The sequence below is a fragment of the Triticum urartu genome, chromosome 3 (genome assembly GCF_003073215.2).
Source record: "Triticum urartu cultivar G1812 chromosome 3, Tu2.1, whole genome shotgun sequence".
Lineage (NCBI taxonomy): Eukaryota > Viridiplantae > Streptophyta > Magnoliopsida > Poales > Poaceae > Triticum > Triticum urartu.
Window position 1 is genome coordinate 209,963,188 of NC_053024.1, and position 22,293 is coordinate 209,985,480.

General features: G+C 44.3%; 2 protein-coding genes and 1 long non-coding RNA gene across 10 annotated transcripts; 2 read left to right on the forward strand and 1 right to left on the reverse strand.

Moving 5' to 3' along the window:
* The first annotated feature begins 5,285 nt into the window (after window positions 1-5,285).
* Window positions 5,286-10,682, forward strand: LOC125543631. 8 transcript variants are annotated; one of them, XR_007298634.1, is made up of 8 exons: window positions 5,286-5,896; window positions 5,973-6,241; window positions 6,394-6,516; window positions 6,779-6,849; window positions 7,058-7,179; window positions 7,501-7,571; window positions 7,642-9,059; window positions 10,319-10,682. It is a non-coding gene; the product is annotated as an uncharacterized LOC125543631 (long non-coding RNA). The 8 variants fall into 8 exon arrangements; XR_007298633.1 differs by having other exon boundaries at window positions 7,663-9,059; XR_007298631.1 differs by having other exon boundaries at window positions 5,287-5,896; window positions 7,501-7,787; window positions 8,643-9,059.
* A 1,921-nt stretch (window positions 10,683-12,603) lies between these two features.
* LOC125543630 (probable envelope ADP,ATP carrier protein, chloroplastic) lies at window positions 12,604-15,961 on the reverse strand. The gene is made up of 10 exons (XM_048707042.1): window positions 15,415-15,961; window positions 15,267-15,320; window positions 14,529-14,591; window positions 14,370-14,426; window positions 14,170-14,253; window positions 13,975-14,043; window positions 13,794-13,906; window positions 13,506-13,675; window positions 13,231-13,309; window positions 12,604-13,106 (listed from the first exon to the last, which is right to left on the reverse strand). Exons 1-10 carry the CDS (start codon window positions 15,802-15,804, stop codon window positions 13,007-13,009), a joined length of 1,179 nt encoding a protein of 392 aa, XP_048562999.1. The 5' UTR covers window positions 15,805-15,961; the 3' UTR covers window positions 12,604-13,006.
* A 1,943-nt stretch (window positions 15,962-17,904) lies between these two features.
* LOC125546782 lies at window positions 17,905-19,935 on the forward strand. The gene is made up of 3 exons (XM_048710913.1): window positions 17,905-17,988; window positions 18,139-18,285; window positions 19,024-19,935. Exons 1-3 carry the CDS (start codon window positions 17,905-17,907, stop codon window positions 19,696-19,698), a joined length of 906 nt encoding a protein of 301 aa, XP_048566870.1. The 3' UTR covers window positions 19,699-19,935.
* The last annotated feature ends 2,358 nt before the right edge of the window (window positions 19,936-22,293 follow it).

Genomic DNA, 22,293 nt, shown 5'->3' on the forward strand with positions numbered 1-22,293 from the left:
GAGCATTGTATTGTAGCATCTTCAACTCTTCTGCAATAACTTCACGGTTTGGTTCTCTCCCACCGAAGAATTCACCTTGCAAGCCAATACACACAATAGCCCAAACGGCGGGGTTATGTCCAAGAATATGCATTTTCATCTTATGCTTCCAACTAGCAAAATTTAGACCATCAAAGTAAGGACCTCTATGGTGGTAATTTCCCTCGCTAGACGCCATACTCTCCTAGGTTGTGAAACCAAGGCTATGACCACCAAAAGCTATGGAAATCAAAGCAAATGGAGACCAAAGCTCTAATACCACTTGTAGGATCGAAAGTATGTCTAGAGGGGGGGGGGTGATTGGACTACTTGACCAAATAAAAATCTAGCCTTTTCCCAATTTTAGTTCTAGGCATATTTTAGCAACTTAACACAAGTCAAGCAATCAACCTACACATGCAATTCTAAGAGTATAGCAGCGGAAAGTAAAACAATTGCATATGAAGGTAAAGGGAGGAGTTTGGAGTGTGCAAACGCAATAGGAGACACGGAGATTTTTGGCGTGGTTCCGATAGATGGTGCTATCGTGCATCCACGTTGATGGAGACTTCAACCCACGAAGGGTAACGGTTGCGCGAGTCCACAGAGGGCTCCACCCACGAAGGGTCCACGAAGAAGCAACCTTGTCTATCCCACCATGGTCGTCACCCACGAAGGACTTGCCTCACTTGGGTAGATCTTCACGAAGTAGGCGATCTCCTTGCCCTTACAAACTCCTTGGTTCAACTCCACAAACTTGACGGAGGCTCCCAAGTGACACCTAACCAATCTAGGAGACACCACTCTCCAAGAGGTAACAAATGGTGTGTTGATGATGAACTCCTTGCTCTCGTGCTTCAAATGATAGTCTCCCCAACACTCAACTCTCTCTCACAGGATTTGGATTTGGTGGAAAGATGATTTGAGTGGAAAACAACTTGGGGAAGGTTAGAGATCAAGATTTATGTGGTTGGAGTGGAATATCTTGACCTCAACACAAGTGTAGGTGGTTCTCTCTCAGAAAATGTATGTTGGAAGTGTAGGGATGTTCTGATAGCTCTCTCCACGAATCAAGAATGGGTGGAGGGGTATAAATAGCCTCCACACAAAATCTAACCGTTAAACACAAATCACCAAACTCGGTGGGACCGAATCATGAAACTCGGTCAGACCGATCTAGTTCAAAATGTGAACGTTAGGATTTTCGGTGGGACCGGCATGTCAACTCGGTGGGACCGATTTTGTTAGGGTTAGGGCATAACGTAATCTCGATGAGACCGATTACACAAACTCGGTGAGACCGATTTTGGTAATGGACTAACAGAGAGTTGGTCATGCAAACTCGGTGGGACCGATTCGCTCATCTCGGTTGGACCGAAACGTTACGAAAGGGAAACAGAGAGTTTGCATTGCAATCTCGGTGGGACCGATCGCTCATCTCGATTTGACCGAAACGTTACGAAGGGAAACAGAGAGATTACAATCCCATCTCGGTGAGACCGAGATCCCTATCGGTGAGACCAAAAAGACTAGGGTTTCTGGCAGTGGCTATGTCAACTGAACTCGGTGGCGCCGGATAGAAAGTTTTGGTGGGATCGAGTTTGAATTTTGGTTTGGGACAAATGTGGATGTGAGAAAGTAGTTGAGGACTTTGGAGCATATCACTAAGCACTTTGAGCAAGCAAGCCATTAGGCAACACCTCATCCCCTCTTAATAGTATTGGCTTTTCCTATGGACTCAATGTGATCTTGGATCACTTAAAATAAAAAGATGTAGAGTCCTGAGCTTTGATCTTGAGCCAATTCTTTGTCCTTAGAATTTTGAGGGATCCACTTTTTCTCATCCATGCCATGCCAATCATTGAGCTTTCCTGAAATGTTTATCTTTAAGTAGCATTAGCTCAATGAGTTATATGTTGTTAGGAATTACCAAAACCACCCAGGGATAGTTGCACTTTCAGTGTCGCGGTGGAGCTTGCGACGACGACGGGCACGACATCACCTGGGACGAGATCTGCTGACGGTAAGCTGGGGTTGACATCCACGGTGATGGCCGACAGCTGAGAGGCTTCAATGGCGACGGAGGGAAGCCAGGGAGGGTGCTCTGGAGCGGGCGAAAGGAGGTGGTTGGGGCGGAGAGCGGGCGAGGCGGGAACAGCCGGGCGGAAATGTCCCTCGCGCCAAATCTCACAAACGATAGGGGTCGCACTCGGGTCGGCCTCCCGCCCCGTGAATCTAAAGGTTGGGGGCGAAGTTTTTCCGTGCCCTGTAATTTTTTTCAGTTTGCGGCCCGATACGGTTTCTGGTCTGGCCACTTTTTTTGAGCGAAACCGTAAAGGAGCGGTTATTTTCCGGGTTGGCGCGTTTTAGGGGTTTGTTAGAGACTAGAGTTGCTCTTAGGGACGAAAATGGAGCGAAAACAGACGGAACTAACTGATACCATATTTGTTTTTATATTTTTTTTGTAGAAGCGGAAACGAATACAGAAACCCCGAAAATGAATGTGGCAACAGATACTACCGAAAACAAACACAGAGAGAATACAATACAGAAACAGAAGTGAGCGTTCACCGAAACTTAAAAACCAAAAACGAACAAATTTAATGAATTGGTAACAGGCCTACAAAAAGATGTGACTATGTTAGCAAGATTTAGCACAGTATTGCAGTAGTACTGGACAATCATATATGGTCTAGTTGAGTACGGGTGTGGTAGTAGAAGTTGGGTTTCAAATAATTCATTTTCCTCATTGTGTAATTATGTGTTGTTTGGTGGTTGAACTAAAAAGCAACCATAATCCTATAGTGCAAACAGCACCGGAAAACTTTCCGTCTTCTCATGAAAAAATCCATTTCCACTTCGTTTTGCAAATTTTCATTTCCGTTTTCATATTTTCTCTCAGTTTTCATTTTTCTTCCGAAAAAGCAAAAAGTTCCCATTCCATTTTCACCCCTAATGTCAATGTCCACAGGTATTTAGACAATGTTGAGCGGTAAATTATCCTACAGAGAATCTGCTGAAGAGCGTTTTTTTGCTAGAAAGTCAATTTGGCTCCTGGGTCCGGAAAAAAATTGAAATGAAAAGAAAATTATGTGTACTTAGTCACATCCAAATGCTACCTGTAAATTTTGAAGCAAAAAGGTTACGCATTTTGGCTTATGAAAAAAATTGAACACCAAAAGTTACACCAAATTTGTTTTTTTTTGCCAACGAAACACCGCCACTCCGTTTCACATAAAAATGACACTAACACAAATATCTACAAAAAAACAGAATTTTTCCGAAACATTTAATAATATTTTTGCGTTACTGTTCACCCGGGAGCATGTGCTCCCAGGAGCGAAAACGCCACCCCCGTTTTTCGCCTCATATTGTCTGTATCTCATGTAGACAACGATTTGGATGAGCTGCTGGAGATGCTCAAACACTCTGTCCAGATCCATGGAACCGCACCCTCACTAGCCTGCCACCAGTGTTAGAGCGCACACCTACCCTATCTAACATTCTTAAGAAGTTGCTCCCCACTTCTATCAATTTTCTTAACATGCACACTGTCCACATCATCATCATGCCACATCATCACCCAGTTTGCAAATTCTCTTCACATGCAGCTACTCAACTCAGCCATGCAGCCATATCATCCAAGCGTTTCCAGTCACCCTCTCCCTCCATCAAATAAAAAAAACGCTCAAGCCTCTCTTAAATTTTTCCACCGCCTCACCACATTAATTTCTTCTCCACGCTTAGGTCTTTTTTTCGAAGCTTATCGCACATCTGGTTAGCTTTGTCCCCGAAGCTGGAGGGTTCACAACACATTGCTTCCTTCCTTCTTCATGCTACCAACCATTATGGCTGCCATTTCAATCTTCCACTATCCCACACGTACAAGATTAACTAACGAGGTAATCAAGCGGACGGCTGGCGGTTCATTACCCTTCCCCGTCCCGTACTTAAATAGCTGCAGGTCCCCTCACGTCTTCCTCCACTTTCCAGTCTGCGTCGGCAAATATCTACTCTAGACAGCGGTGTCAATCTGCATCATCATTGTGTGGTTGCAGCGTTGGCCGGAGAATTTACCGGCAACTCTGCGGGTGCAGCAGCTGCAGGTGCCAGTGTTGCTCCCCGTCAACCCCAAAGGTCCTCATGCGTAGAATTTACCGGCAACCTCATGATTTGTTTGTTTTCTCCATCCATTATTCCATTGATTGTTGAGAGTATGCAGAATAGCAAAACACGCGCTTGCTTCCGGTGTTGACGAGCATATTCTCCTGGTTCTCATGCGTAGCAGCTTAAGATTCTTTAACAAAGGCAATAATATTTCTTGCATTGATTAAGAAGACAATTCATTACAAAGGAAGTATAAAATGGAAGATTGGAGACATGAAGAATATTTACAAATTACAAGAATGGATGAAAGAAATTGTGTATGTAATGCCATATGCTTTAAGTTGTGGAGGCCAGCCATCCACATCTATGTGGAACTAAAGATCCTCCCGTTTCTTTTCATTCCTCAGATGGCATCAAAGTAGCATAACCAAAGCATGTAAGTCTTTTTTGCGAGGTCGCTAAAATGGCAATCCGCCCCTCAATCCTCCACGTTGTTAGTCAGCAGAGAAGGAGCGAGATCAGCTGGGAAACTACAAAATCGCAAGGCGAATCCCAAACTGCAGAAGGAACCGAGCAATGGTAGAAGAAAATCACACATTTTTTAATTATTCATTCAGTTACCTTTGTCTCTGTACATTCTTATCAAAAAATGTGAGTGGAACACTTATCAGTATTGAACAAATATAATTCCATGGATATGAGATAAGCTCTACATACGCTGCTAGATCTATGAATATTTGGCCGACCATAATAGGCAGACGCCGAGACGCGTACCATCATATTTTCATGTTCTTTTAGAAAATTAATACTTTCAGGTATCATGAATACCAAATATGTTATGAATTTCCAGAGCTCTGATGTATAGTCATTGTCAAATGAAACTGGACCTTAATATTCTTCAACCATCATATGTCAAACAAGTCATCGGAAAATCCCGCAGCAACGCGCGGAGCATTGTCTAGTTTTAACATATAATGAGGCTAGCCAACTTGGCTCCTCGTTGCTCCCTCAGTTTTCTGCTTCGTCGGCTGTTGGATCTTGGTTAAAACTCATCTGGGACGTCGGATCTAAGGTTGTTCGTTTTGACCCAGCGGTAGTTTTTGCGCGTCCATGACTGGTGGGCTCGTGCGGACATTTTATTGGCTGGGTGAACCACTCGCGACTCGCGGGTGTGAACAAACCATTCCTTGCGCGCCGCGCGTCTAGCGGCTGGCGTGGGCGTCTGCAGCACCCATTGGACACAAACCCCGAAACCCTAGACTCCAATCCTCGTTCGCCGCATCCCTCGCTACCTCGTCCGCCGCCGCACCCTCTTTCCCCTCCTCTCTCTTCAGCGTCCTTCCTCTTTTTCCTTCCGGGTCTCTCTTGCCCGCTCCTTGTTGTTGCTGTGCCGGGGAACCACCACGGCCGCACCGCCGGATGAAGCCACCATCCGCGGCGCTGTTCCGTTGCCTTGGATCCGTGCAGGGGGCCTCCCCGGGGTAGCAGAGGAGGGAGTTGGACGAGGAGGCGCGAGGCGAGCAGGAAGTTGGGGTCGCCGGAGGAGCACAGCCGCACGGGGGCTGGTCTTCGCCAGGGCAGAGTGAAGGAGGTAGATGTAGGGGGACGCAACTCGGCTCCCAAGCAGAGGATGCAGCATCGCCGGCTCCTCTCCCCATGTCGCCGCTGTCCTACGTCTTCGCTGCCGCCACGGCCTTGCTCGCCACTGACCTCCCGAGTGCTTCTCTCCCCTGCATTCCCCTTTCCACGAATTCTTGCCTTCAACGCTAAGGTGAAATGACTCTTCCCATATTTGCTTGTATGCTATTCGATGAAATGCTTATGTCATAACGAGTTCTATTTTTCAGTTTATTCTTCCTGCTGCTAAGTCTTAGTCCTCACGGCGGGGTGGAGGAGCAGGGACGGTCTGTAGGCTGGCGGCAGGGGGGTGGAGCAACGATGTCGAAGCTTTAGGCGGCGCATGCATGGCAGGGTGGAGGAGAGGTCTGTGTGAGGCTGCAAGAGGGGCTTGATTGTGGGATTTTATCTCCCCATGTCAAGCACGCCGGTGAAGACGGAAGGAAGCCATGGGAGGCGGGAGCTCCTCTCTGCCTTGGAGCAGAATCCTGGCGGATGGGTAAGTGCAGAGGAGCGAGCAGAGCAAATGGCATAGCCGCCTCCTCCCCTCGCTTGCTTCCCCCTCTTGGATCCCCAGTTCCAGTTCTCCAGTTCCAGAGTTCTCTCTCTCTCTGGATTTGCTTGACTCTTGTGTTGTTGATTGCTTTGCAGGTTTTGGTTCAGACAGAAGAGCTCCAGGCTTTGGAACTTTTTGGGATAACTAAGTTGGTCGATGTCACTCGAGAAAATGGAAAAGGAGAAGAAAATCGTCATTAAATTTATGATTGGGCGTAGGTAAGGTTACTAGCACCAAGCTTCATGTTTTATAGAAAAAAAAGGACTCCACAAAGCTTCAGATTATTGTTATGATGTGATTTTGCAAGATTTTTGTAATTATTTAATTGCTCAATCTAAAAGACAAATTTCACTCAACTCTACTTTGGAATAATGAGATTACTGATTATTTAGACCTATTTAACTTTTGTAAATAAGTGCACTCACTTTGGAATAATGAGATTTGTCATAATTTCGACAATGGTACTCATGGTGGTTTCAGGTCCATGGACATTGTCAGAACTTTATTCCAGTATATTGTTTCCAGATCTCATGTTTATTCAAGTCACCAAGGTAATCCACAAGAATTTGTTTACTTTCTTGGATATTTTGTGGAAAGGCATCCTTTTACTAGAGCTATAGATTTTGGAAATGTCCCAGCTTGGTTACTTTTGATGGATTTAGAATATGGTCCAATTTGATCACTTTTGAGACTCAGTTAGAATAGATAAATGCTGTTTCTTTTCCATATAGTTCCTAAGCAGAAAAGCCTCATATGCAGGTTGGAGACACTGGCGTGAAGATGTCGTGAGTTATCTGTAAGGGCATTGTGGTGGCGTGCTCCTCCATTTCTCCTGCGAGTTCTTGGTGTGGCAGTCATGGCCCCATAAGCAGCGCTTCAAGGTCGGTTAAGCCTGAATAATTATCAAGTCTACTGCAACCATTCATGTTTAGGATTGTTCATTGGTTTTAGAATAGACACGCCCTTAAGTATATTTGATCACAATTAAAAGGAGGAAGTCAGATTATTGCAATGTTAGTGCCCGAACTCAGAGGCTTGGTCCACTATCACTTGCTCCTCCTGCCACTGTGTCATAATATCTCCTTTTCATATAAGATGATTGTAACTGAATGATCATATTAGGAGTGTGTTATTGGCAGCCTTGTGATGTTCTTCATAACTCGTGCTCCTGTTTTTAATGTTTGTATTCTCTTTGTTTCAAGGTGGCTGCAGGTAAAGTTGTCAAGTCGATCTGGTGCTTGCTCGAGCCGTTGATTACTGCTGCTTTGCTAAGGTTCAAGGTCTTACTTCAGTAGAAATTTATTCCAATGCTTGCTCAATCCTTTTTCCATGATGACTACCAGAGGAACCTTCGATGTGTACAGATGGTAATGGATATGGGGACTGACAAGAACTAGCGAACTTGATATCAGATGCCCTGAACTATCAATTCTTTAATTATTGGAGGCTTTTGTATTGATATATCAATACAAGGTGGGATAAGATGCAGGTGAATGCCTTTATTTTGTTTCTTTACGATCTTCTCCTCTATTTGATGATAGATGCAAAAAAATATCGTGTGGCACTGGCTTTCTAATTACATACTCCCCCCGTAAAGAAATATAAGAGCATTTGGATTCAAACGCTCTTATATTTCTTTACAGAGGAGTACAAACTAAATGTGGAGAAGTACTCCCTCTGTCTCAAAATTCTTGTCTTAGATTTGTCTAGATACGGATGTATCTAACACTAAAACGTAACTAGATACATCCGTATTTAGACAAATATAAGACAAGAATTTTGGGACGGAGGGAGTATATATGTTTATTATCTGGTAAGTGAACTGAATCACCTTGGTATAGAAATCCTATCCGCTTTTGTCGGAGGCACTGTAATAATCTGAAGGAAGCCTTTTTTATTTCCAAGTTGATCAACTACACAACTTCTGATCATAAATCCTTTCTTTAAGGGGGGCTGGTCAATACAGGTCTATATTGTGTTATCTTGCTATTGGGCTCTTTTTTATTTTCTTAAAACGGTCAGATATCACTCATGTTTAATTCGTGGTTGACTGCGTATATCCAAAATAATTATGTTAGTACACTGACGTTAATTTCTACATTTTTACTAAAGTTGGCTAAATAGTTTTTTGTGCTACTGAGATATATATGTGCTCTAAATAGTTTTTTGTGCTACTCAGAAGTAATTTAGTATAGATGTTTTGATAGGAACTGGTTGTTTAACCCTCTCATATAGCCAGTTCGGATTAGTGGTTCAGGTCACTCCTGTGTGTATAGTTGATATCACATATGCTAATGATTCTGGTTGTAAGTTCAGAGGTAATTTATTATACATGTTTTGACAGGAAGTCGAAAGAAGTGCTAATACCTTGTCAACTTTTGGTAATTTTCCGTGTGATTAAGCTTGTGCCTAGCTGACTTGTAAGGTTCCGCACATTTAAGCCTGGTCAGGCTTTCCTCACACATGTACTCTTATTTGATTGCACACTTCTTTTGGTTATTAATTTGTTACCAAGGAACCATGGCACAGTAATGTGCTTCAAGTTTTCCATATGAATAAGAACTATACTCTTTTTCTGCGATTTTAAAGCATTTCCAGACCTATCAAGGCCAAGGTGCTAGCCAATTTTAATTTCTTTTTTATGAGGATGAATCGACAAGTGTTCACGAAAGGGTGAAGGTGAATAACAAGGGCACCGCTCTCTGCTGATGCACACCCATGGTTTGCTTGCCACGATGCAACGGCAAGATGTTCTCGATAGGTATGTAGCATCAATCTCTTGTAGAGTTCAAAACTAGCCTTATTATCAATCGTTTATGATGTGGTCATGCAGTCTTCGTTTGTCTTTTAGTCGAACAAAAGAAGTGGAGCAAATGGGTGATGTAGGGTAGAACCCTATGGCCCGATCTTTCACGATAGGAGCGGAATCCCGCGAAGAACACGAAGAACACGAGGAGGAAACACGAGGGGAAATCACAAAGGGGCACAAAGAGGAACACTCAAACCAACAAGATAGTCACACATGTGCTAGATCCTCGAATACATAAGAGAAGATACACGATCCACGGACAACTAAGGACGATACAAGGGTAGCCGGTCTTCTACGTGAGGAGGTCTTGAATCCACGGGGGGATCTTCCCTTAGAAAGGGGGCTTGAATCCAAAGGGATCTTCTCCGAAGAGGCCGCGGTCTCTCGCACGGAGGAGATCCGATATGGATGAGCAATGCTCTATCTCTCAAATGAGCTAAACCAATGCTAACCCTAGTACGGAGCTAAGGGACAAGTATATATAGTCCAAGGGGTAAGTTGGGGGATACATGGGGTGAAACCCCTTTCACTGCGCACAGGCAGGGCGGTAGTACCGGTCATGGGGGCGGTTGTACCGCTGGATGCTCAGGTACGGGTTCCTGGAGGTGCTTCCGGATGTGCTCAGCGGTTGTACCGGTGCTTGGGGCGGTTGTACCGGTCAGGTGGCTGTTACGGGGATAAACCGGTGCTGCACCGGCCTTGCACCGCTCGATCACAGAAGCTTGGCCGGTTGTTGGGCGGTGGTCGAGCGGTTGCACCGCTTGTGGGCCTTCAGCGGTAGTACTGCTTGGTGTGGGCGGTAGTACCGCTCGGGCTGTAGCAGCTGGCTCTCCTTCCCTTGCTCCCGCGCACACTTGGCCTTGGTCCTTAGGCTCTCCATGGTCTCCTCGGATGGACCTGAGTATGCATAAGGTCCGCGCTTGAGGTAGCATCCATGTCTTACATGCGGAAAGGGAAGATTCGGAAAGGAGCGAGTTCACCTTGTGTCCAATGGTGTATACTTGAGGTCTCAACATGTGGGCACTAGGGGCTTGGGGAGAAGTCATAGTGTACATGGGGATGATCATAGGATGCTCCGCATCAATGGGTTTAACTTGTATGCCCTATTCCTGTTGTTATAAGCATTTAGTTTCCATCCGCAAGACAAGTTTCTGCTTGTGTAACAACAATACTGTCTGGGTCGTCAAGTTTCTAGCTATCATCTGTTCCAGGATCATCCTGACCATTAGGTTCCTCGTGTTCTCCTTGGCGGTTCTGTATGTTGTCTCAAGACGTATTGGCCTGTTGACACTGCAAAGGAAGTTGGCTGATGCAATCAGATCAAGCTCAGTATCAGCTGGAGACATCTTGGGTGAAGTGCAGGAGGGACCTTCCACAGCAAATGCTCCTCCCATCTGATGAACTGTGATTTTACTTCCATCCATTGTTTATACATACATGAGCTTACATCCAGAAGTAAGCTTACCTGTCAGTTATTATTTCGTAGTACATGTTGTCTAAAGTCACATTTGATGAGTGTTGTTTTTAAGTACAGTACTAAAAGCTATATTCAGTTGGATGAGGTGTACAACTATATATATGTATATTCTAAAATAGTACCACCTTCTGTACCATAATGTAAGACATTTTTGCAGTTTAAATTGAAATGCAAAAACATCTTATATTATGGTACAGAGATAGTAAATACACCAACGGTCCTGAGAGTATCATCTTATCATCTGTGTGTCAAGCAGGTTTTATAAGAAAACGCCCAGCAGGGTCCTATATGTGAGCAAGTATTATCGTGGGTCCTAATCTATCTTTTATATTTATAAATATATAAATAGCTAGCTTTCATTAATCTATTTTTCTTAACATGCAAGTATGTCACCTCATCAAATAACATGGATGGAAAAAGGTCCACCTCAACATAAAACCATGCAGAAAAAGTTGTAACTTAACATGTAAACATGCATAAGAATTTCCATTCTATTATGTAATTTATGTTTAATAAATATTTTACAATTATACAGTAGTCATACGCGAGGCCCTTTTCTTCTATAAACGAGTGCAGAGAATTACAATACAGATCATAGACACAATCTAATTGGTCGAATAACTAATGTATAATATTACCGAAGATACCTTTATCAAAATTAATGTTTACATAATCATCTATGCGGGCTCCTCTCATGCTCAGCCGTCGCAAAAATCTGAAACAACATAAATTCCAGAGTAGATATCTCTACAAAATGCAGGTAAAGAACCAAGATCCAGTCGTGGGCCTAATCGACTGGGCCGCCAAAACAATTGCAATGGCTGCAGAGATTTGTTTCCATATACGTATCCATCCCTATGTGGAATGAGATGCTGACCAAGATATGTGGTGGCTAAAAAAGCGTAGGAAGAGATTAAAAATCGCCCCAAGAAGAGACGAAACATAAAGTCCAAATAAATGCAATTCAAATTCATGCATCAAAGTAGTTGGAAGCAGTAGGAAAGCGGGACAAATCTCACCAGTTTTAGATACACATGGGCGTCGAGGAATTCGCCTATAACCGAACGGAGCTGCCCAGGAAGAAGAAGAGATAGGTCGTTCGATACCCTGCCGCTTCATATTATGCTCCAAGCGAGCCAGCCCAACACACTGCTTTGTGGGCTGGACTAACTACCATATGACTACTTTAAAATGGACATGCCTAAAAAAAAATGGACACGTGTCTAAGTGGCACAAAAATAGTCTTTTTTTTTCTCAAACACACAAGCAAATTGATACAAGCACTACCTTAAAGCCTCCTTAACTGGTATGTATTTTTTTTATGTATGGGGATCTAAATTCTTAATGTACGTGCTTTTTCAACAAAAGATTGCTAAAAATACAAATATTTTCAGCGCAACATAGTTTTCAATGGGACTTTGTGCTGCCAAATTTAAATCTGTGTGTACATCTCATTGTAGAAACCAAGCCACCATTTTTTTATTAAAGGGCGTTAAATTTTGTTACCATACATGCTTGCCCACAACTATACCAACGGAATCGTGGATTTTCTTTTCAATGTGAACATGGATTCAACGCGTCTCTGCGCCCCTAGTTTCATAATATGATCTGGAATGCCATTTCACCATGACAATTGACATGCACATGATACATCAGTACAAGGCACAAAAGCATATTTAGATCATGGAATAGCAGTACACAATTTGTCCAATCTCATTTTACTCTAGCTCTTGAAGAAGGACAAACAAATACTTCAATTCTCATCGACATACAAAAAAGTCAGAAATACCCTCCTCTCCCTAAACTGCATTTCCTTATTTCCATTTCATCGTCTGATGGTGCATAAGGCCATGCAGCTCATGCCGAAAGAGAAACAAATTACAGAAGAGGTGGTGCCCAAACTGAAGCTAAGAATTATTCATCGGCGAATGTAAAGCTTTGAGCATACCAAACCGGTATTACAGTAACAGCAGTGCGGTGGTGAACACCCTGTAGAACAAGGATGTATTACTCAGGGTGTACCTGTTAGAGGACAGTATCCAAGCTCTCCATTGTATTTCATAGATCTGTCTACAAAACATAGGGATAAACTTTCTGGAGAGCTTATGAGGTCAATCTATGTTTCGACAAGAATAAATATCAGGTAAGGTGAATGCTTGTACTAACGCCTAGCTAAAGCCACGCCGCCACTAAGATCAGCAACTAATTGCCCTGCTTGATTCTAATGCCTCGATCTTCAGCAGGCAGCAAGGTGTACAAAAACCACTGTAAGTTAGGACCAACTTGTAAGGGAACATCAAATATGTGCCTATCTAAACTCTATAATATGGCCTGGGAAAGTGAGATTCATCGAAAATTGGAGCATGTAAAAAGGGGTAGCATGCCAGCTCCCCGTGCCTTAAGGTTGTGCAAGGCTATTTTCCTAGCTTGTTTTCTCCTGATTTTCTTGCATTATTTTTTCCAGTTCCTTTTGCCCAGTAGATATCAGGATCTTCATTGTGTCGAATGCGGTGAGTTTAATGCTGCATGTCATAACAAACTTGTGAGAGAACATAATTTCTATGGCAAGTTAAACATGATGCTAGCTATCAGTGTCGCTGTAATTAAAATAAAATATTTTCACAGACATGGTGACAAAAGCACCACCTGCTATTTGGTAGATTTTTCAACGCGTTTGGCACAAAACCTCTGTATAGCCCAACTAGACCGTCACGCTCCACAATGCCTGCATTTGGCATTAAAAAACTCAAAAAATGCTTCTTTTTGGCCAATAATGAACAAGACCAAGCTGCTAATGAGTACGTAGAATGGTGAAAAGTGGCAAATAACATTGTACACACTGAGGTGGCTATGTAGCACTATGCAAAAAATGCTGCACTACTGTGCTGCATATGCAAGGGTAGCAAAATTCACTCAGCTACCTGGAATGGCATCGAAAATTGTATTGTACGGTGTGCCTTTCATTTGCATCTGCCTCCTAACAGTGTCCAACGGATAGCACATCAAAGTTGCAAATGTTGCTGAAAGAAGAGCAGTTGCTAGAGAAGTCTCTGGTCTACTCTTGTACTTCTCCGGTACGGATTTCTTCATTCTTCGATACAGAAATGATGATTTGGATATATAAAAACGTGAGACAAATATCAAAATCTGAGACCATTTTATATATCATACACTATGAAGAATTGAATATGCAGTAGAAAGGATCTCACAGGTCAAAAACACAGAAGTTTACAGCGATGTAAGGTGCAATTCCTATAAGAGATGGACCAAGGCCCCCATAGAAGGAAGCTAGCCCTTCTTCTCTCAGCATGTTCAGAGCAACCTACAAAATAAATCATCATGAAATGCCAGTTTCGAACTACAGAAATTTGTGTTTGTAATAGTTATTACCTGTGACATAGTGCTATGTCCAGATTGAACTGCTAGCCTAAGCCGGAGGACATCCAGTGGGTAAGTCACCTATCAGCAAGTACAAATAGAAAGTTCAGACCAGAATAAGAATGAACGGAAACACAACCAATTTTAACCTATGAAACTAGAAACAAACAGCCATTTGCTAGAAAGAAGGTAGATAAAATAAATTACAAGTGTAGAAGTCATGCCCGCACAAGCCCCAGCCGCAAGTCTCCCAAATACAGTAAGCTCTCCATCCTTTCTCCGGAATACTTTCTGAAAACAACGAATTGAAGTTGTAAAATAACAAAAAGGAACACGGCACTCACATTCACAATCACAAGAACATAAAATAGATTAAGTGACTATTAGTAGCAAGGAGATGTTATGACCTTGTAAACTTCATATGAGAAAAGTTGTACTGCACTGTATGGAATTATGCGGATAACCTGGAGGAGTTTATGGAGAAGAAACAAGTCAGCATGGGAACACAAGATAAACCATGCATGAGACACAAAATCATAATTTGCAAGATGGGTAATATCAAGCACCTGTGGAAGATTGCCCTTCCAGTAACCCTTTATACCTTCCTCCTTCCCTATCTCTGCCATAGCCTACACAATTGGAGATGTACCAGGTTACATGATTTCCTTTACATGTAAGTACAAGTATCATCGATAAGGCATTAAAAGAAAACTATCGCCCTTTCTCCCCTATGTTCTGACTGTCAACTCTAAAATGCATCAATTCAACAGAAATGGTTAATATTCGTATATCTTTATTAAAGAAAATGGAAATAACCTGACACAGAGGGTACGGAAACCAGGTAATTCCATGGTTAACCTTATCCAGTTAGTCAAACAAGCATCTCAAATCTGTTAATAACTGAACTAAAACAACATTATAGTTACAAGTGCAAAATAAAGGATGGAGAAACAGCTCGAGCTCTTGCCAAATAAAGCAAAAGAAGACTTGGTAATCCTGAAGTTTCTAACTGTGATCTCCCACCAAGGACCTTTTCATCTTAAGTTACCTACTTCTTTATAGTTCAGATAAGGTCTTTTTGTTTTGGTTATTCCTGATGGATTATTATTCAGTTAACATAGATTGCAGGTGTATGGAAGAATGTTCTGAAAAAGAATCAACGATAGATTTCAGTTAACCCCAAATTTTCTTTGAGCCGCAGTTCTGAATTTATGCATTGATCATATAAAAAATCACATGTTCTGTATCATTTTTTGTTTGCAACACAAAAAGAAACGGAGTCAAAGAGAATGTAGCATTGTTACCTGCACGAATCCAATTCCCTTGGTGCTCTCACCCGCCATCCGCACGCTATGTGTCTGGGCGAAGAAGAGAAGAAACGCGGGTCAGAAACATCAGTTACACACCCAGCAGCATGAACCGCGGGGGCATCGGGGTCAGAAGGCCGCATGCCTGCATGAGGAGCTTGACGCGGTCGAGCGGCGCGGTGACCGTCTTGGCGACGGCGCCCGCCCCGGCGCCGGCCGCGAAGAGCGCGACGCTGCTGGGCACCAGCGCCAGCAGCGCCAGGGGGTGCTTCAGCAGCTGCGCCACCGGCGGCATCTTGCCCTTCGTCCCAGAGACCTCGGCTGCCACCTGAGCCAGCGTTCTCTCCTTCTCCTCTTCCACATCCTCCGCCTTGACGGCGGCCGCCCCGCCCTCACGGACGGAGAGGGACGCGAAGGCGCAGGGTGGGTAGGAGCGGCCCCAGGGGTTACCCGCGCGGAGGAGGAGAGCAGGCGCGTGCCCAGGCACGGGCGGCGGGCGCCAGGAGTCGCATGCCTCCACTCGCCGGTGGCTCATCGGGTGGTGGTTCGGCGGAGGGAGGCTGCCTGGATCTGCGAGCCCGCGGGAATCGGAGGAATTTGGGAATGGGGATGGAGAGGAGGGAGGGGATAAGGGGAGGACGAGTTGTTAAACCCCGCGGTGGCAACGGGAATTGGCAGTGGCACGGCACTCGTAGTGACTACTGACTCAGTAGTGATGACAGCAATAGGGTCGCAGACGCGTGGAAAACGAGCATGGATCTGTCAAAAACGACGACGACATTTTTTAAGAGACACCAAACGCATAAAAGATTTGATTAGTTTGATTGATTGGTCGCATAAATAAACTGGTTAGCATGAACCTTAAAGCACCTCTGGATCTGGCTAATAGGTCGTTTTTTCACAGTCAGACCCGAACGATGCACCTTGTGGCACGTGCGTGGGGGAGGCTGCACGCGAGGGGACGGTCTCGAGAAGTCGTGTTGTTTCCCGAAGAGGCGGCATAATTACCCTCACCTATCTCTCTCTCTCTCTCTCGCTCCCCACTCTCACATCGGGATGGTGAGCAACGGAGCGATGGACTGCAAGACGATCACCGGCTTCATCGGCGCACTGAAGGGCATCGGCAATGGCGGTAAGCCCTTGCCCTGTTTTTTTGATTTACGGTTTAGATTGGATTTTCAGACTCGATTCAAGCGTTAGGAAGAGGATTGAATACAAAGGGGTTGGGGAATTGGAGTTGCACTCGATTCGTCAGAGAACCGATGGACTATAGTGTTCATATGGTGATTTTTTAGTACAAGGAGGTTGGAGAATGGGGTAAATTTACCTTAAAAGCACATATCCTAGACGCGACGACCTTGGAGGTGTTTTGAGCGGCGGGGGGTCATAGCCTTCTTGTTGTCTTCCACCACCACCTCCACCGCACCATCCACAATCTCCCTCCTCATCTTCGTCAAAAACGATGGGTCTTGCAGGCGCCGGTGCCTTGACCACCATGTACACCGCATTGTGGTCGTCCTTTGAAGCCACCACGGCGAACAGCTGGTCTTGACAAGCCTTGTATTGCCTGTACTCTGGCCCATTTGGCTCTCTGACTAGCATCGCCGGACTTGGCATGATCCTTGGCCGAGCGCATTATGTCCACTGACATAGCACCTTTGATTGGGTCAGGAATCAACATCATCAATTCCTTCTTCGTCACATTTGACACCACATCGTCTGCCTCCTTATGCATGACGGTGCAAAATACCATCAGATCCCTCGGTACGGGTCTGAGCGCGGCTGGAAGTCCCAGATAGAGGTCGCACAAGGGGTTTATCCAGGTTCGGGCCTCTAGAGAGTAATACCCTACATCCTGCTGGTTTTAGTTATTCATGGTGTATGGATACCTCATGCGAGGGGTTAGAATGGTGTATGAGATTGCTACCGAGAGTTTGCCTATCTGGTGATAGATGATGATGACCCACAAGTATAGGGGATCAATCATAGTCCTTTCGATAAGTAAGAGTGTCGAACCCAATAAGGAGTAGAAGGAAATGACAAGTAGTTTTTAGCAAGGTATTTTCTACAAGCACTGAGATTATCGGTAACAGATAGTTTGATAGCAAGGTAATTTGTAATGAGCAAGTAATAGCAATGATAAAAAAAGGTGCAGCAAGGTAGCCCAGTCCTTTTGTTAGCAAAGGACGGGCCGAAAAGTTCTCTTATAATAAGCAAAGCGTTCTTGAGAACACACGGGAATTTCATCTAGTCACTTTCATCATGTTTGTTTGATTCGGAGTAAATTGCACAGAAGTACCACAATTGGGGCATTGGAAGCAGGTTGGTGCTAAGATTGATAATTTTTACGTGTCAGTACCAAGTTTGGGGTGAGACGTTGCAAAAGAGGCTAAAAGTGCATTTTATACATATTGACAGGTATTCTGACCGGTTGGGCCCGCCCGTCAGGCGCCACGCTGGCCAGTGAGCGCGTGCCCGCGCGCTGACTCGGACGAGCCAGTTTAGGCGCGGCTGGTGCGGCCCGAGCTAGACCTCGCTCATTCCCCCCGCTCTACTCTGCCTTCTTCTTCCTTCTCTCTGCCTCGCCGCCGCCTGCGCCCGCCCCTGTCGGCCGCCACATGCCTTCGCCGCAGCCATGGTTTTGGAGGACAAGAGCAGCGATGACAACTCAAGCCTCCCGTACATGCACTCCGAAACCTCCACCGATGGGCTCAACCAGGTTAGTTACTCCATTGGAGCTAGGGTTAGGGTTAGGTTTAGAAAATGTGGGGATTTTTCTGTGTAGGTGGTCTTTGTTGTGAGGATTTCGTTTGGTTTGCTTTGTCCTCGTCCTCTACACATGATGGTAACTTGGATTTTGCTTGGGCAGGTGCCTTTCTCTCTTGAGGACCCGGATTACAAGGGTCTTGAGCTAGATCTGATAGTGATGTGCGAGAAGCATGGGAAGCCATCAGAGAGGCTTGTTGCATTTGAAGGAACAATGGCTGGGAGAAGGTTCTTAGCATGTGCAGAGCCGGTACTTTTCTTGCCTTATTGATTATGCACATGATGTGTTCATTGAAAGTGATATAATCTTGTTTGCCAAGTGTGATTCAGTTATGTCTATGGTAATTTTGTTAGTCATATATGCCCTACTGTATTGCTCATTGTAGGAATGCTGAATATTAAATTCAGTGGAGTGCATTTTTGCTAAATATAGGCTCAAGCTTGCTCTGTTGTGTGCACATTCTATTTATTTATACTTGTATGCAGTGTTGCTTAGTACTCACATTAGCCCCTCCATTAGCTGATGTGTGACTCCTAATAAGTAACTGTTGCTTACTGCTGACAGTAGGTACTGTCATTAGCTAGTTTGTTGCTGCAGGCTAATGTAGTGTATTTAGCTAGGCTAATGTAGTCTGGTTTAATAACTCTTCATTCAGTGATGTCTATGTTCTATTTGTTAGTGATATATGGCAAAGTAGTTAACTGGTAGAGTGGTAGTGCACATTGTAGGATCCCATTATATTAATGGCCAATTCTAAGTTGGTTATTTATGCTAAGTTGAATGGAGTGTTACTCTGCTAAATATATACTGATCACCCATTGTAGGATTACATTAAGTTATTTTTACAATGTGCTCCTGTTGCTTAGCACATGGCTGTGCAAATTCAGTGTTGGTCAGTACCAACATTAGCTACTGCCATGAACTAACTGTTGTTTACTACTCATAGTAGTTGTATTGTACTAAATTTTGCCCTTGTTATTTTTCCAGGAAGGTAAGAATTGTGGGTTTGTTCAGTGGGTTGATGAGCAGTGGCCCCCAACAATGGAGAATGCATTGTTGAAGCTTTGGTCAATGGTTGAAGAGAGCAAGTGTGCTAGGGTGAATGATAATCTTGAAAGTGCTTTAACTATTCACCATTTGACAGAAGAAAAGAACAAACTGGATGCAGACTATGACAAGTTAGTGAAAGATGTGCATCAACTTGTGGACTTTCAGGAGGAGAGGGTTGTGGATTTCAGTTATCTGCAGTCCAAAATCACATATCCGCACCAATGTAGAGCTGAATTGGTGGCTGGTATGAAGGCAAAAATGGCAAAGAAAGATGCAGTTACAGAGAAGCTTCAACAAAAGTATGAACTCATGTGCAACCTGACAAGTGCTCAAGCAACTGCCATCCAGAACCTGAAGTTGAAGAATATGAAAGAGAAGGAATTGCTTAGTGAGGCTAGAATGAATTTGGAGTTGAAGAATGCAGAGCTCACAAATTTTGAGGAGAAGCTGACCCAAGAGAAGCTAGAGTTGAAGTTTCAGGTTGCTGATCTGCTGAAGCTCAAGGTAAACCATAATGAAGAGAAGTACATGCAAGAGCTTAAGATTTGTGAGCTCATGAAGGCAGAGGAGAAGCTTAAGGAGAAGATCAAGGGGATCCAGGCCATCTTATAGAACTAAAGAAGATGAAGTGAGATTAGCGAGCATTGCAGACCTTTTGGGAAGGATGGTTGTGCAATGACCTAGTAACTTAGAATTATGGTTGTGTAATGTATGGTTCTAGTAATTGTGAACTCTGGTTGTTTCTCTACCTAGTAGTTATGCTATTCATCCTTTTGTGAGAAAAAGGATGGATTGTGCATTTGAACTCCACTATGTATTGTGAACAATGGTTGTGTATGCCTATAATGTGTTGAACTGCAGTAAGTATTGTTTGCCTATGTTATACTGATGCTGAAAATGCTTGCTAGTTTGTTGCTGAAAATGATGACATACAAAGCATTGGAAAATGCTTATGTTACACTGTTTCTTAAATGCTTAAATGCATTTGCAAAAGGAATAGTTTCTTATGCTTAAATGCTTCCTCATCATTCTTTTGTTATGTTGCCACCCCAAACCTTAATTCATTCTTTTAGGTGGTTTCGTCGACCCCAAGCCACCCTAGAGCCTAAATGATAGGTTTAGGTGGTTTCGTCGACCCCGAGTCACCAAAACCCTAATTGATTCTATTAGGTGGTTCCGTCGACCCCGAGCCACCCAAACCCTAATTGATAGGTTGAGGTGGTTTCATCGACCCCGAGCCACCGAAACCCTAATTGATAGGTTTAGGTGTTTTTGTCGACCCCGAGACACCAAACCCCTAATTGATAGGTTTAGGTGGTTTCATCGACCCCGAGCCACCAAAACCCTAATTGATTGGTTTAGGTGGTTTCGTCGACCCCAAGCCACCCTAGAGCCTAGATGATAGGTTTAGGTGTTTTTGTCGACCCCGAGCCACCAAAACCCTAATTGATTCTATTAGGTGGTTCCGTCGACCCCGAGCCACCCAAACCCTAATTGATAGGTTGAGGTGGTTTCGTCGACCCCGAGCCACCAAAACCCTAATTGATAGGTTTAGGTGTTTTTGTCGACCCCAAGACACCAAAACCCTAATTGATAGGTTTAGGTGGTTTCATCGACCCTGATCCACCCAAACCCTAATTGATAGGTTTAGGTTGTTTCGTCGACCCCGAGCCACCCTAGAGCCTAGATGATAGGTTTAGGTGTTTTCGTCGACCCCGAGCCACCAAAATCCTAATTGATAGGTTTAGGTGGTTTCGTCGACCCCGAGCCACCCTAGAGACTAGATGATAGGTTTAGGTGCTTTCGTCCACCCCGAGCCACCAAAATCCTAATTGATAGGTTTAGGTGGTTTCGTCTACCCCGAGCCAACCTAGAACCTGGATGATAGGTTTAGGTGGTTTCGTTGACCCCGAGCCACCTCTCCCAGCACCTCATGTTGCAGCAGTTGGTGCTGTTGTAGGAGCTGGATGAGAAGCTCTTGGTGCTGGTGTAGGAGCATCAGCATTGTAGCGACCCAACTCGGTAAGAGTCGAAGTCTCTGTGCTTACCGTGCTAGTCCCTGGATCGACTTGCTAGCACACACGGTACTCGATGAAATAACAGAAATAACACACATCTCTTTATTACATCGATAGTCCAGGAGCAATACATTTATTACAAAATAGGGCATAAAGCCAATAAGCAAATACTGCGGAAGCAAAGAAGTAAATGAGTCCAACTCCACGAGCAAGGTTGAGTGTAGAACATCGACCTATCGCACCTTAATCCTCGTCGGATATATCTGCAACGTGATAAGTTGCAGCCAAATGGGTCAGTACATTGAATGTACTGGCAAGTCACACCATAGTGTAATGAACCTACTTTTACATGCAGTTTGGCTGGTGGAAAGCTCTAAGTTTAGTTTTTTTTTGCATAAAGCTACTTTTTCCCTATTAGAAAAGATTGTTATTCTACTACTACACATTTGCATAGGATGAGTTGGCAAATCCAACTCCATCCGTCCCCAAGTTTCATTTAAAACCCAACTGTTTAATTAAAGGTGAGGAGATCTCCCGGCATTTCCACTACTAGATGCTCAAGTTGTCCGTAACCGGGGACACGACTAATCGATTAGGTTGAGAACTCTGCAGAGGTTGTGCACTTTTCCCCACAAGACTCGCCCACCTCTGAGGGAGTCCTGGATTAGGGGGTGTTCGGGTAGCCGGACTATACCTTCAGCTGGACTCCTGGACTATGAAGATACAAGATTGAAGACTTCGTCCCGTGTTCGGATGGGACTTTCCTTGGCGTGGAAGGCAAGCTTGGCGATGCGGATAGTCAAGATCTCCTACCATTGTAACCGACTCTGTGTAACCCTAACCCTATCCGGTGCCTATATAAACTGGAGGGTTGTAGTCCGTAGGCAATCAACTCCATATACAACAATCATACCATAGGCTAGCTTCTAGGGTTTAGCCTCCTTGATCTCGTGGTAGATCTACTCTTGTACTACCCATATCATCAATATTAATCAAGCAGGAGTAGGGTATTACCTCCATCGAGAGGGCCCGGACCTGGGTAAAAAACATCGTGTCCCTTGTCTCCTGTTACCATCCGGCCTTGACGCACAGTTCGGGACCCCCTACCCAAGATCCGCCGGTTTTGACACTGACATTGGTGCTTTCATTGAGAGTTCCTCTGTGTCGTCGCCTTTAGGCCCGATGGCTC

Excerpts from the sequence above, each read along its gene's own strand:
- LOC125543630 (XM_048707042.1), bottom strand. The coding sequence starts at position 15,804 with ATGAGCCACCGGCGAGTGGAGGCATGCGACTCCTGGCGCCCGCCGCCC. Across the intron at positions 14,254-14,369 it reads TCTCATATGAAGTTTACAAG|AAAGTATTCCGGAGAAAGGA; the intron begins GTCATAACATCT and ends CGTTGTTTTCAG. Across the intron at positions 14,044-14,169 it reads CGGGCATGACTTCTACACTT|GTGACTTACCCACTGGATGT; the intron begins GTAATTTATTTT and ends ACTTGCTGATAG.
- LOC125546782 (XM_048710913.1), top strand. The coding sequence starts at position 17,905 with ATGGTTTTGGAGGACAAGAGCAGCGATGACAACTCAAGCCTCCCGTAC. Across the intron at positions 17,989-18,138 it reads CCACCGATGGGCTCAACCAG|GTGCCTTTCTCTCTTGAGGA; the intron begins GTTAGTTACTCC and ends TTGCTTGGGCAG. Across the intron at positions 18,286-19,023 it reads TCTTAGCATGTGCAGAGCCG|GAAGGTAAGAATTGTGGGTT; the intron begins GTACTTTTCTTG and ends TTATTTTTCCAG.